The sequence below is a fragment of the Lemur catta genome, chromosome 17 (assembly GCF_020740605.2).
Source record: "Lemur catta isolate mLemCat1 chromosome 17, mLemCat1.pri, whole genome shotgun sequence".
Classification (NCBI taxonomy): Eukaryota; Metazoa; Chordata; class Mammalia; order Primates; family Lemuridae; genus Lemur; species Lemur catta.
This window is the reverse complement of record NC_059144.1, coordinates 1,403,774-1,416,226: the sequence shown is the minus strand read 5'-3', so window position 1 is coordinate 1,416,226 and position 12,453 is coordinate 1,403,774. Positions and strand designations below refer to the sequence as shown.

The 12,453-nt window shown below is 53.7% G+C and overlaps 2 protein-coding genes across 5 annotated transcripts in view; one reads left to right on the top strand and one right to left on the bottom strand.

Annotated features, from left to right (window-relative positions):
• Positions 1 to 8,898, top strand: part of STX18 (syntaxin 18) — a 123,642-nt gene extending 114,744 nt beyond the window's left edge. The window contains exons 8-11 of one of the 2 annotated variants that reach the window (XM_045529062.1): positions 3,344 to 3,402; positions 4,912 to 4,981; positions 7,601 to 7,681; positions 8,398 to 8,898. In XM_045529062.1, coding sequence (XP_045385018.1) covers positions 3,344 to 3,402; positions 4,912 to 4,981; positions 7,601 to 7,681; positions 8,398 to 8,493 — 306 coding nt within the window. In that variant the 3' untranslated portion in view covers positions 8,494 to 8,898. The remainder of the gene's footprint in view (positions 1 to 3,343; positions 3,403 to 4,911; positions 4,982 to 7,600; positions 7,682 to 8,397) is intronic. The other variant, XM_045529063.1, reaches the window with a different exon arrangement.
• An 820-nt stretch (positions 8,899 to 9,718) lies between these two features.
• NSG1 (neuronal vesicle trafficking associated 1) overlaps positions 9,719 to 12,453 on the bottom strand; it is a 29,217-nt gene continuing 26,482 nt past the window's right edge. For all 3 annotated transcript variants that reach the window (XM_045529059.1, XM_045529061.1, XM_045529058.1), the window contains one exon: positions 9,719 to 11,034. In XM_045529059.1, the coding sequence (XP_045385015.1) occupies positions 10,834 to 11,034 (201 nt within the window). In that variant the 3' untranslated portion in view covers positions 9,719 to 10,833. The remainder of the gene's footprint in view (positions 11,035 to 12,453) is intronic.

Sequence of the window (12,453 nt, the reverse complement as noted above, 5' to 3'; positions counted from 1 at the left end):
ATACTGCTTAGAAGGTGAAGGAGCTGGAAGCCCAGCCCTGGCTCTGCACCCTCAGCATCAGGCAGGAAGGATAAGAATCACCACATCTGTCCATAAGAAATTGACAGGCCCCCCAAAGCCAGTGTCTGGCCCAGGGTCGCCCCAGGCTTTCCAGGAGGCCCCAGAAACTGGCTCCTATGTCCACCTGGCACAGCCACCACCTGGCCCTGCGTCCCAGCAGCAGATGAGAAGGCACGCACACAGGTTTGTCCTTTGGACAACACTGGAAGCCATCCCGACACCTGGTGCTAGTCAGTGTTGTCAGCAAGCTTGCTGTTACCTGCTCATCCTGGGCCCTGGCAGGACGCCACGCTTGTCAGGAGACAGGCCTTTTGTTTCGAACACTCCATTAGAGCTCCCCGGCCTTCGGCAGACCTCTCTTCAGCCCTTCTCGCGTTTGATCCCACGAGGCACGTGTTTCTCTCTCTTCCTCTAGGGACTGGGTATTTGTTGGGTGGCATCAAGAACCCGTGGGTAGAAGGAATGCAAAGCCAGAGTCAGCCCACTCCTGACCGCGTGAAGGGCTGGCCTGGGGCCATCAGCAGCCTCTGCAGGGAGGCCCGCGAGGAGGCGCAGCGCCGTACACCCGCCCGCAAACTGAGGAGGGAACAAAAACACCTTCGCTCCTAAGCAACATTCTAGTAATAAATCACCTCAAACCACCAGTTGATTTTGTTTAGGGATAGTTTCAAAGCACAAAAGGACTGTGGATTTAAAAGGGCAGGGCCATATTTTGTCATGAGAAAAATTTAAAAAAATGCTCCTCCTTCTGAAGGAAGAAGATAGCAGGGAAAAAAATGCTCCCCCTTCTCCCAAAATAGCCCCCCAAGTAGTACCTGAATCAGAGTGAATTATCACCTACATATGGAAGTAATTACATGTTTTCCTTAAATACTGGACTCTTAAGTAACTGTTGAGTTGACATTTAACAGAGCTGATACTTTCAAACTCAAAAGTGAAATATCGATTCTCTTAAATACCCTTGTTGATGCTGAATTTAAAGGGCCATAAGCAGTACTGCGTCCGCAGCCAGCAAGGCAGCCAGCTGCGGTTTGGGTCTGGGACGAGCATCTGTGCGGAGAGCTGGTGCCCTGGAGGGTGAGGCCCTGTGCCGGCTCAGGGTCCGGAGGAGAGAGACAGCCCCCCCCCCGCCCCCCCGGAGGGAGGACAGGCCCCTGGCAAGTGTGAGAAATGCTGAGATGGGCTGGAATACAGGGGAGCTTTCACAAGGGCGAGGAAACAAGACAAAGTGGTCCAGTCTGCCCTGGGTGTCGTTTCACTAAGCAACGGCCTAGGCTGTGTTCTGAGGGACAGCTCGGGGTCCCCAGCCAGGCAGAGCACCCGCCTGCACAGGAGGAGTCAGGCGGGAGACGGGTGGCCGGGCCGCGCCCGCGGTCTGGAGGCTGCGCTGGGGCAGGCCTTCGTGAGCAGCCTTACGTGACGGGCACGCGAGATCCTTCTGACCAAGGGGTGGAGGACGGGGTGGAGGCAGTGAGAGATGCGGGCGGAATGTGGGCAGTGGTGGGCGAGAGCGGCGGCCACGGGAAGGGCTGTGTGAGGAGCGCCAGTGTGGTGCCCGGAGGGCGCGGTGCCCGGAGCCCTAAGAAGGCTGTGGGCAGGCCCTGTCCCCGGAGCAGTTTCCTCCCTGGGGAAGAGGAACAAGGTGGGGTGTCGCAGGATTCTGTACACAGGAAGTGCCAGCAGAGCCCATGGTGTCATGATTCCCATAACTATTTTTCCCTTTATTCTTGATTTCCTAAATGGGTGATAAACCAGATATTCAACCAATTGCAAAGCCCCTGGAAGGCAAGGGCTTGCTTGTATATTTGTCCTGCGCCCCCACAGTTTCTGGCACAGAGGGCCTCAAAATATCCGTGGACTCGATGGCAGCTATAATAGATGTGAGAGAAAGAAAAAATAGAATGTTTTTTTCAAAGTTGGGTTCCACACAGTTCCCACCCTTAAGAAGCTCAGAGTCATACAGGGAGTTTGGGCCGTGCACAGTTTATTACAAGGCAGAAAATGATGACTCTCCTAGGATATTTTCAGAAAATGCAAGGCCACAGATAGGAAAATGAGAAATAACTTGAACTCAGGGGCCAGGGTCAGTCTCATGGGGAGACTAGGCCTGTGGGACATGCAGGGGAAGGGAAGGGGGACACCTGACTGCCTGTGCCCTCGGAGTTGAGTGGACACACTGGGACAGAGTTCTTGGGCTTGCAGTTGGGGCGACGAGATCCTCCCGGCTGCACTCCATGGTGTTTCCAAGGCGTCCTTCCTTGCCTGCAGCCGATTCAAGTAGGCAAGAATGGCTGGGAGAACAGCTGTTGGCTCTGCTGAGTTCACTCATCCATGAGGGGCTCCTTGGGTGTCCCTGGTGGCACGGGGGCCATCCTCACTCAGCCTGAGCACTGGGAGAAGCGACTCCTCTGGCTCTGGAGCCTCTGTCTCTGTAGAGCAGTGGCGTGGCCGAGAGCACGGCTAGGAAGTCCAAAGGTCCCAGGGCCAGCTCTGCAATGCCACTGATGTCCCCGTTCCTGTCCAGACTCCCCACACCACATCCTTCTCCCGTTAAAACATAATGGAGGCGGCCAGGCGCGGTGGCTCCCGCCTGTAATCCTAGCCCTCTGGGAGGCCGAGGTGGGTAGATTGTTTGAGGTCAGGAGTTCGAGACCAGCCTGAGCAAGAGCGAGACCCCGTCTCTACTAAAAATACAAAGCAATTATCTGGACAACTAAAAATATACATAGAAAAAATTAGCCGGGCATGGTGGCACATGCCTGTAGTCCCAGCTACTCAGGAGGCTGAGGCAGGAGGATCACTTGAGCCCAGGAGTTGGAGGTTGCTGTGAGCCAGGCTGACACCACAGCACTCTAGCCCGGGCAACAGAGTGAGACTCTGTCTCAAAAAAAAAAAAAAAAGTAAAAAATAGTGGAGGAGGCAGAGACAGGCCGTGGGAGCCCAGGGGACAGAGCGTGGATAGATAACTGGGGCCGAGACACGAGTTCTGCTGCTGTCACAACTGCAGTCATTGAAGTCAGCCTGCATACTTTGAGTGCAAATGAGTGAGATGGAAAAGGCAAGCCATAGGCAGCACAGCTGTTCTTTGGTTTTTATTCTTCCTAAAGCAGGGATATTTTTCACACTAATGGTCACAGTCTTCCAGCGATGCTATGTCGTCCCGTGCTGGAAACGAGGGGCTTGGTAGTGATTCCTGGAGGGTAGATCAAAGTTTTCTTGCCAAGCTCTTGCCTAAGTTCAGTGTGATGTCATCTTGAATGTGTTTGTCTCCTCATCCTCACAGTTTGAACAAGAAAATCAGCGACTCATTGGCGAAATGAACAGCTTGTTTGATGAAGTAAGGTATGTATGTAGCTCCTTGTGAGCTGACAGCCTACTTTACAGCTTCTCCAGGAAGTAGGAACTTTATTTATTGACCGTGGTGCCTGGAATCCACATGCAGCCCACCAGAGCCAGCTTGGCGCGGAAGCTGCTGAACCCCACCGCCCTTGGCTTGCGGGCCTTTGGCAAGTGACCGCCTGCCTGCAGCTGCAGGGCTCCCAGGGACTCACATCCCCAGAGGATCAATTAGTGATTGCCAATTACCTGGACACAATTAACACCCCCATTTGGGCTGTTTACATGTAATAAAAATGAAATGGGGGGGCCCTGAGAATGGAAGGGAAACCCCTTCCTGTGGACGGCTCCACTGGAGTCTGCCTTCTCCCTCATCCAACAGGGAGTCAGGAATGCAGAAAGCAAGGCCCTGGCCACACGTGTGCGACTGTTGGCCCCCCAGGGAAGGCACTCAGAGGCCTCGGGTTCTGTGGGAATGTATGGAGCATTCCGGAAATAAGGCCTGGGTCTTTGCAAAGCCTTGCTGCAGTGTGGGCATGTCCCCAAAACAGGGCCTGATGCACCCACAGCCTGGAGACTTCTCCACGCAGGTGACAGCCCCCCAGGGGCTCTGGCATTTTGCCCTCAGAGAGGAATATCTTGGCCCTCTCTCTGACCAGCCCAGCCCCACCTGGCTGTGCCTTCCCCAAGCCTGGACACGCGCTCCTTTTCTTTTGGCACCTCCTCCCTTCCCTCACCTCCACCGTGACGCCCCTGGAACCTCAGCTCACTGCCCCGGCACATTTAAGCTCCTGCCACTTCCTGTTGCTGGTTTGCGCTAGAGCAGGACTTCAGCCCGTGCGAGCTTCTGTCCCCAGACATGTGCAAGCCCCCAGCCCGCCCCCAAGGGTGAGCCATGCTGGCCCTGACACAGGGAAGATGGCTCATTCAAGTGTTTCAAGTTGGACAGGCACTCAGTTACGAAACCCAAATGTGTTATTTTCAACCTGAATCAGAGTTTTTTCCTTGTGACAGGGAGTTGGCTTAAGGGGTAAATACACACTCTTTTCTTTGACCTGTTGAGCAGTAACAGAGTCCGGTCATCAGGCATTCTGATGCTGTCTTTTGAATCCCACCACATCACTGTGGTTACTAGGCGAGGCATAGGACTTACTGGGGACTTTGTGTTTTGCAACTGGGACATGGCCAGGTGCTCCCTGATCCTCATGCGGTGACTCAGAGTGCAAGGGGCACTGTACACGCCCGCCTCTGGCAACTGAGGGTCCGCTTACGTGGTACAGCGTATTTCCAAAAAGCCCAGTGCACTGGACCAAGCTGGGAGGCAGAAAAGCCAAACTAGTAAGTAGATCACCTTCGTCTGCCCACCTCCTCTGCCCCACCCGCCACGGTGCGGCCCCTGCTCCTCTCCCGCCTTCACTTAGCAGAGGTGATCTCTATAGAAGCGTGTAATGTTCCAGTCAGATTACCAAGTACTAATAGTGAATATGTAATCTACTGATTCTTCTTTTTACGAAGGCAAATTGAAGGAAAAGTGGTGGAAATTTCCAGACTCCAAGAGATATTCACAGAAAAGGTTTTGCAACAGGTAAAAAAAAAAAAAAGTAGTTTTGGGTTTTTACTTAAAGGGGGAATATATAAGAACTCAGGGCATTTCTTCTGAAGGCATCTGATGATCTCTGACTGGGAGCAGAGCACTGTTGTCAGCAAGTGCGCGTTTGCAGGGCTCCTCAGGGGAGGCCTCCGGTTACCCCAGAGCAGCCTTTGCGCATCTGGTGGAGGGGGAGGTGGCCACCCTGTGTGGCAGAGCACAGCGGGACCCGGGAGCACACTGCAGGCCTGGGAGTCAGGGTGACCACGAGGCCCTCTGAGATGCAGCCTCCCATCTACGAGGTGGAGTGACTCTTGCAGGATTCTGGTTCGGCCCGGAGATGAGCTGCGGAGCCCGGCACGCTGTTCCTGGGTCGCAGCTTTGCAGCCAGTAGTGCTACCGGAGCTCACATTCGGCCCTCTCAGAGTGCCGGGTCCGTGCCAGCTCGTGTATGGCGTCTTCGTGGGAAACAGGCTTGTTCTCTTTTGTGAATTTTCGTGTTATTTCTGCCTGCCTACAGTTCTGAAATTCTTCCAGCCAATGACTGGCAAAAATTTTAAAGGCCTGAGAAATTTACCTTTTTGTTTTCAGCACCCAAAGCCTGTAGAAGGGTTTGAAAGACAAAATCACTTTTCTCCAGCGTGTTCACGTGGGCTTCTTGGCTTAAGATGCTTCACTCACAAAGCAGCTCTCCTAAACCACGCAGCCGGAGTAAAATCCTTGTAAGTGAGGCACACTCAGTCTAACAACAGGCTGGAAATTCGGGCTCATAGGAGTTGACCTTTTAAACAGCGCCTTAAAGGAATCCCTCACGCATACGCGAGCTGAGCCTTAACTGAGAAGCCTGGTGGTTGGCTTGGTGTAGACTCTTCAGTCTGATGCTCCTCAGTTCAGCCTCGTTACACAGAAAACAATTAAATCAGACGTCTCCTCTCAGAGCACAGACTTGGGCCCAGGGGTAGCAAATGCTCGGGGTCCAGGTGGAGTTGGACCCGGACTGCTGCTCCTGAGCCCCATTCCTGCCTGTGAAACAGGCCTCGAGTCACCCACCTCGTGGTCAGAGCCAGTGAGTAGGAAGTTGCCTGACACACACCTGGCCCGTGTCAGGCTCCTGACGTGTGCGGACTGCTGTTGACAAGCACAGGCAGTGTCCTGCCTTATCAGTGCGACCAGTGGCCGCGGGCAAAGGGGATGTTGCCACAGAGTATCTTACGTGCACTGAAATGCACTAAAGGTCAGACTTGTAGCATTTCTAAGGTTCCTAGAGTGAGCCCAGCTACCACGGAGGGCCGGCTGCTATTAGCTCCGTGGTTGTGCTTTGTAAGTAGCTGCTGCAGAGTCCTGGGACAGAGCAGGCCAGCGGGGTCGGAAAGAGCAGCTGGGGTCACTGCCCTGCCTCAGACCACCCCCGCGCTTGCCTTGGGAAGGGGTGTGCACAGCACAGGCCAGAGCCTTGCTTGGCTTCTCCGGAGCTTCTGAGGCCTGAGGAATGGGTATCTGTCTCGTCTTTCCTGCCAGTTTTGCATAGTGGTTCATATCAGTTCTCTCAAGGGAACGTTGGCAGTGGTCACTCAGCCCCTACTTTGAGATTCTTTAAAAAGGTGTGATTACAGAGCAGAGCCATCCCAGTAATACTGATCTCTGGGAACCAAGTGGCCAAAGGTGGCTTTTCTCCCTGCAGTGTTGTATTAGTCAGGTTTCTCTAAAAACCCACACTGTGTACGTTCTTCTCCCTGACCTGCCCGGCAGCCACAGTGTACATGCGGCGCACACGGCGTAGCTTCCTCTTGCAACTGCTGAAGCGAGGGAGAAACAGCCGTGCCGGCCTCTGCGGCTGGCTCGCCTGGCCCGCACTCCTGCAGGGTGGTGAGGGTCATCGGCCAGCGTCCATGTGTTAGGCCCGGAGCCCTTAAGCAGCTTTCCAAGGGTGTGGAGTGATTCAGATGCTTATATTTTCTGCAAGCAAAAAATCCTGTTTGTACTTTTTAGTTTTGGCCTATTTTTTAGAGACGTAATGGTAAAACACAAAGCACTGCTTTTGAAGCTAGCATGTGTGTTTGGAAGCACAGGTTTTGAAGCTGCCTTCTGGGGACTTCAGAAAGAATCAATGAGAGACTACAGGGAAAGCCCCTGGCATGCGGTGGCTGCCCCACAAACAGCAACTTTTAGGTTTTTGTCCTTTTGCCGTCAGGCCTGTGACACAGGAGAGATGGCAGGTGGGGTGGAAGGAGTCCAGGCCCTGGGGTCTCATCCCAGTCCTGCCACTTAGTTGCTGCGTGACTTTGGGCAAGTTGGTAAACTTCTCTGAGCCATAAGTTTCCTTTTTATAAAAAAGGGGTGAAACCTACTTCTCGGGGTGCTGTGCAGGTAAGCCCTGGCTCTCAGGAAGGGGCAGCTGCTGTTTGTATCCTGATGTATGCTGGGGTGGGGGGAGGTGGCTATGCAGGTTGAATGTCCCTAATCTGGAAACGCGAGATCCTAAATGCTCTAAAATCTGAAACCTTTTGAGTTCCAATACGGCCCTCAAAGGAAATGCTCACTGGAACATTTTGGATTTCAGATTTGCAGATAAGGGGTTGTCAACCTGTATTTAGCTGACACTCTTTTCTTCAACAGGAGGCCGAGATTGACAGCATCCACCAGTTAGTTGTAGGGGCAACCGAGAACATCAAGGAGGGCAATGAAGACATCAGAGAGGTGGGTGCGCTCTGGGTGTCCGGGCTTTAGCAGAGTGTTAGCCTCACCAGCAGAGCTCATAGGGCCAGTCACACAGCTGAGGCCGTGGGCAGGCCCAGCCGAGCCACACGTGTTCCTGAGACCCCCTGGCCCACCTCCGGCTGCTGTTGAGAGGCCAAGGCTCACCATGCTCCAGGGAGCAATTTGGGGCCAGTGGGGGTACTCTCGGCAAGGGTCAGGCCAGCTCCCTAAATCCAGGGCTGGGCACCACTGGACAAGCTTTTTGGCCCCCACCAAGGGGCCAGAGACTGTCTGCTATCTGTGGCGGATACCACAGGCCCCCTCTGCTGAGTGGACTCTGTTTCCAGAGCTCAGTCCTCTGACGTTGCATTACTAGAAAACACAAAGCCCAGGGCCGTACTCTGCGCTGAGACTTTAAGCCTGGGACGGAAGTGAGTGATTTCTGGAGTGTCGTGTTTCCTGGGAGAATTGTGTAGGACTCCGAATTACGGCTAAACAGCAAGGGAGGTACAACCCATTTGTCTTCTGATGGATTTTAAACCCACCATTTGGTTTTGCGTAATAATGAAGTCATCTATTCAATGTAAGCATAGGACTGAGCAACACACACGGCCACAGCCTAGACTGGGAGAGGATGTGATAATAGTGGAGCATTTCGGGGCTTTTAAAACCCAAATCCTGTCAACAAAAACACCTGTGCTTCTGTCCCTGCCCAGGCCATTAAAAACAACGCTGGCTTCCGCGTGTGGATCCTCTTCTTCCTCGTGATGTGCTCCTTCTCCTTGCTCTTCCTCGACTGGTATGACGGCTAGCGTGGCCGCACCCGCAGCCCGCGCTCTCCTGCGTCTCCGGTGTGGGGGTGGTGGCGACCAGATCTCATCACGGAGCCATGTGAGGAAGAGGGGCTGAGACGGACACACGCACTCCCACAGAGGGTGCCCTGGCAGAGGAGAGAGGTCTGCGGAGCGGCGTGAGGCGGGGCTGCCGGGCAGGGCTCGCCCCAGGAGACAGCATCTCAGGGCTCAGAGGAAGTCACTGGCCCTCCCTGGCCCCGCAGCCTCGGGGAAGAACATGGTTAATAATGTCTCTCCACAGATTATTACTTTGTTTCCTTGTGGCTTCTTGTCTGCCTGAGTCAACCAATACACAGACTCATTGTGTCACAGAAAAGAAAGCTCACGTTTGCCTTGTTAACCTAATAAATACTACTGCAGCCATTTCGCGTATTGCCAGCGAGTCTAAGTTGAGAAAGCCAGTGGGCGCCCACCCACCTCAGGTCCGGGAAGAAGTGCGGGGTCGGCGCTGGCCGGGAGAGGGCAGCCCGCAGGGTGGGCAGGGCTGTGGGAGGCCCGGTGTCCTGCCACTGGGCCCAAGCAGGTTTTGTTCAAAGAAAGAAGGGACCCCAGAAGAATGGGGTGTTGCTCTCGTGCCCGCACACCTGAGCCCTCGGAAGTGTAAGCAGGAACGGCTGTTTGTGACTGAGAGCTTGAGACCTGCGGCGGTGGCGGCAGCACCCTGGTGTCCGCCCCGCTGTGCGGGCGTTCGCGCTGCTCCCGGCAAAACGTGTGCGTGTACAGACACAGGTGTCCCTGTGTTCTTTATTTGCACAGAGTGACATGTCAGAAGTTCCATGTGAATGAATTTACAGTCAGTAAAGCACATGTCTACTAGAGAACACAAATGGGGTTGCCTGTGAACTGTGCTTACATGGCCTTCGCTTGTTTGTATTCAGATAGGCAGGGAAGGTTCTGGCACTTGTTCACGGCTCCTCGGGCGTTTCCCACAGCTCAGCCACGGCCTTCGTGGCGCCTGCCTCTGCGATGCCCATCACTGTGCGGAGGCCAAGGTCTTGGCTTCAAAACGCCCTTGGTAATAAACTCTCTCACGTGTTGTGGAGGTGACCATGATCACCGCGCTTGTTCGCAACCAATCTGCACCACTTGTCATTTATTTCTGAGCTGCTGAAAAAACAGTGACACTTCTGACATGTCGGCCAGAAACAACACATTCAAATAACATGGAAGAAACGCCTGGGAATGTCTTTTTTGTATTTAATTGTCTCACACACTTAGTTTATCTAACTGGCAATTTTGTAAACATATACTTCAATGTCAAGATTCAACTGGAAACATAATTTTCGTACAAAGGTTGTGAACTGCAATGTCGTGGTGGCATTTGCACGGGGCCACGCCAGCCCTTCCTGCCTGCTGCTCCCCCCAAGGGAGTTAGCTCTGTTCCACACAGTAAAAACGAAAGTAGCCCTGGCTTACCAGCAATTACATTTTCACTTTTGCCTCGCAGCTCCTTTTTTAAAAACTAACTTGCTAACAAGGCTGCCGGTGCAAATTTATTCATAACAGAAGTGAAGGAAAGGCCAGTGGGGCTTCTTTCCTACTGGGCACATCCCAGAGCAGACAGCCTCCCTACCTGGGGAGGAGGCAGTTCTGCAGCCTCGTGGCCCAGGGCCATCCCTTGCCCAGCCCCCTCCCTCTCGTGCTCCACCACAGTCTGCACACCGGAGTGCCCCCCTTACCAACACGCCAGAGCCCAAGGGGACAGAGCCGTGGGGGGGCGGTAACACATCCACACCAAGCACGCCTGTCGCAGGGTCTCCCACTGTGGAGGCAGCACCATTCACTGCACGGCGCCAGCACCATTCACTGCACGGCGCCTTGGCAGTCGGCACTGCTCCAGCCCAGGGCAGACGGGGAGAAACACCAAGTGCCTCCTGCTCTTAGCAGAACAAGAGATCACTGTAGATACAGCTATGGAGTAAGGTCTGCAGACAGCAAGGTGGCTTAAAAAAATCAATTCCAGAAAATGCATTATTTATCGGAAGTCCAAACCCTTGGCATATCCAGTGTAAATTTATTTTTTTGACAGCATCCAATAAATCCCAGTAAAGGAGCTAAATTAAGATCTTAACATGAAAAGTGGAGTCAGAGCTCTTTAGGCAATGCTGATATGCACTTCATTTTATGCCCATGGGTGGTCGGCAGCAAGTTTTATTTGCAAAGCAGCATTAGCAAACAGAAGCAATTGCACCGTAAATGAGTAACCTCTAAATTACCAGTAGTTATATTTAATGAAATGTCCCTCAAAGTTCCTTTGTTACCTTCAAGTGACACATTGTACGGAACTTGCCCATCCTGCTAAGCTGATTTCTCAGCTGCTTCAGTCTCCTGCTCAGACAGCTTCTCTTCCGACAGAACCGACATCCATGGCGACACTGCGCGGGTGATGCTCTGCTTGGCCAGGTTGTAGTGGTTTATGACCGTGTAAAATTTCTCCCTGGCACTGGAGTCTTGCTCCTCATAGTAGCTCTCCAAGCCTTCTGGAATGCACTGGGTGTTCTGAAAGACAAGAAGCCACTGAGACCATGCATCGATGCAGGAGGGGTGCCAGTCTGTGTCTCCAAGTAACAAACAGCCAACAGATACTCACTGAGCTCCTTCCCTGAGCTTGGAGCAACAAACACAGTGGTGTGCAAAAGCCAGCGTGGATCCTGCCCTCAGAGTGCACAGCCCAGGGGAAGCCTGGCCTCGACTAAACATTCACAGGATAGACCCTAACAGATGCCACGGCAAACTGGTACTCGGGCTCAAAGCAGGTGTCTGTAATAGGACAGGCCTTCACTAAAGATCTTGCACTAGTTGTCATTTATTTTTAATCTACTAGAAAACAGTGACACTTCTGACATGTCCAGAAACAACTAATTCAAATGAGGATGGAAAGGAGGTGAGAAAGTCTTTTCTCGAGCCAGGTTCCCAGTGGCCTTAGGTGAGAGACAGGGAAGCACTCAAGGCAAAGGGACGATGAGTGGAGGAGTCTTGGGGCAGGACGACAAAATGACTGCAGGACTGAATGCAGGACCTGGAGCCCAATGCCAGGGCTGGAAGACACAGGCGTCAGAGGGACCAGGCCTCAACACAGCCCTGAGGTCCTGGGAGGAGGCGTGACCCGCAGAGCACCAGAGGGCTGCTGCGGGGTCTCCCGAGGGGTGGGTGGGGGCTATGCTGGGAGCCACAAAACCTGGGGAGGCCACAGACCCCTAAGATTGCATGTGAAATTCTGCTGGATGGGCTTTTTGGAGGGAGACCAGTCCATGGCAGTCTAGGACCCAAAAAAGGTTAAGATCCTGCACCCAGGCCTGGCTCCTTGTCCCCTGCCCCGCAGTCACGGCTGGGGCTGGCGGAGCACTAACAGGCACCGCAGTCCACGTGCTCACACAGCTTGGAGACCCTGCTTGTCGGCCCCCCGGGAAGGGGAGCAGAGACTGCTAATGGTCTTCCACTACCGTTTGCCTGGAGCTGAGCAGGGCACGTGTGCCCAGCTGAAGACTACGTTTCCCAGCCTGCCCTGTGGCAGGTGAGGCCGGTGCTGATTTCTGGCCAGTGGGATTCGGGTGGATATAACAGGAGCAGGTTCCGGACTGGGCCCTTAAGGGGGAGCTGCCTGCCCTCCACTTCCCATTCCCCCTTCTTGGCCAGCTCTGACCAGCAGAGGACGAAATGCTGGGGGCTGGCTGGAGAACAAGAGACACGGAATCAGGACTCCAGGATGACTTCAGGGACCCTGCACTGCCTTCCAGCCTGGACTCGAGTGCAAGAGTAATAAACCTGCCGTCCCGTCCAAGCCAAGTGACCAAAGCATTTCACTCAGGCCCAGGGTCTCTTTATCAGATAGGAAAGTGAGACTGCCGTTGAGGCAGGGTCTCTGGGCTTAGCCACCATCACAGCACCTGGGAAGTTTTAAAACTCCAGGTTCTCAGG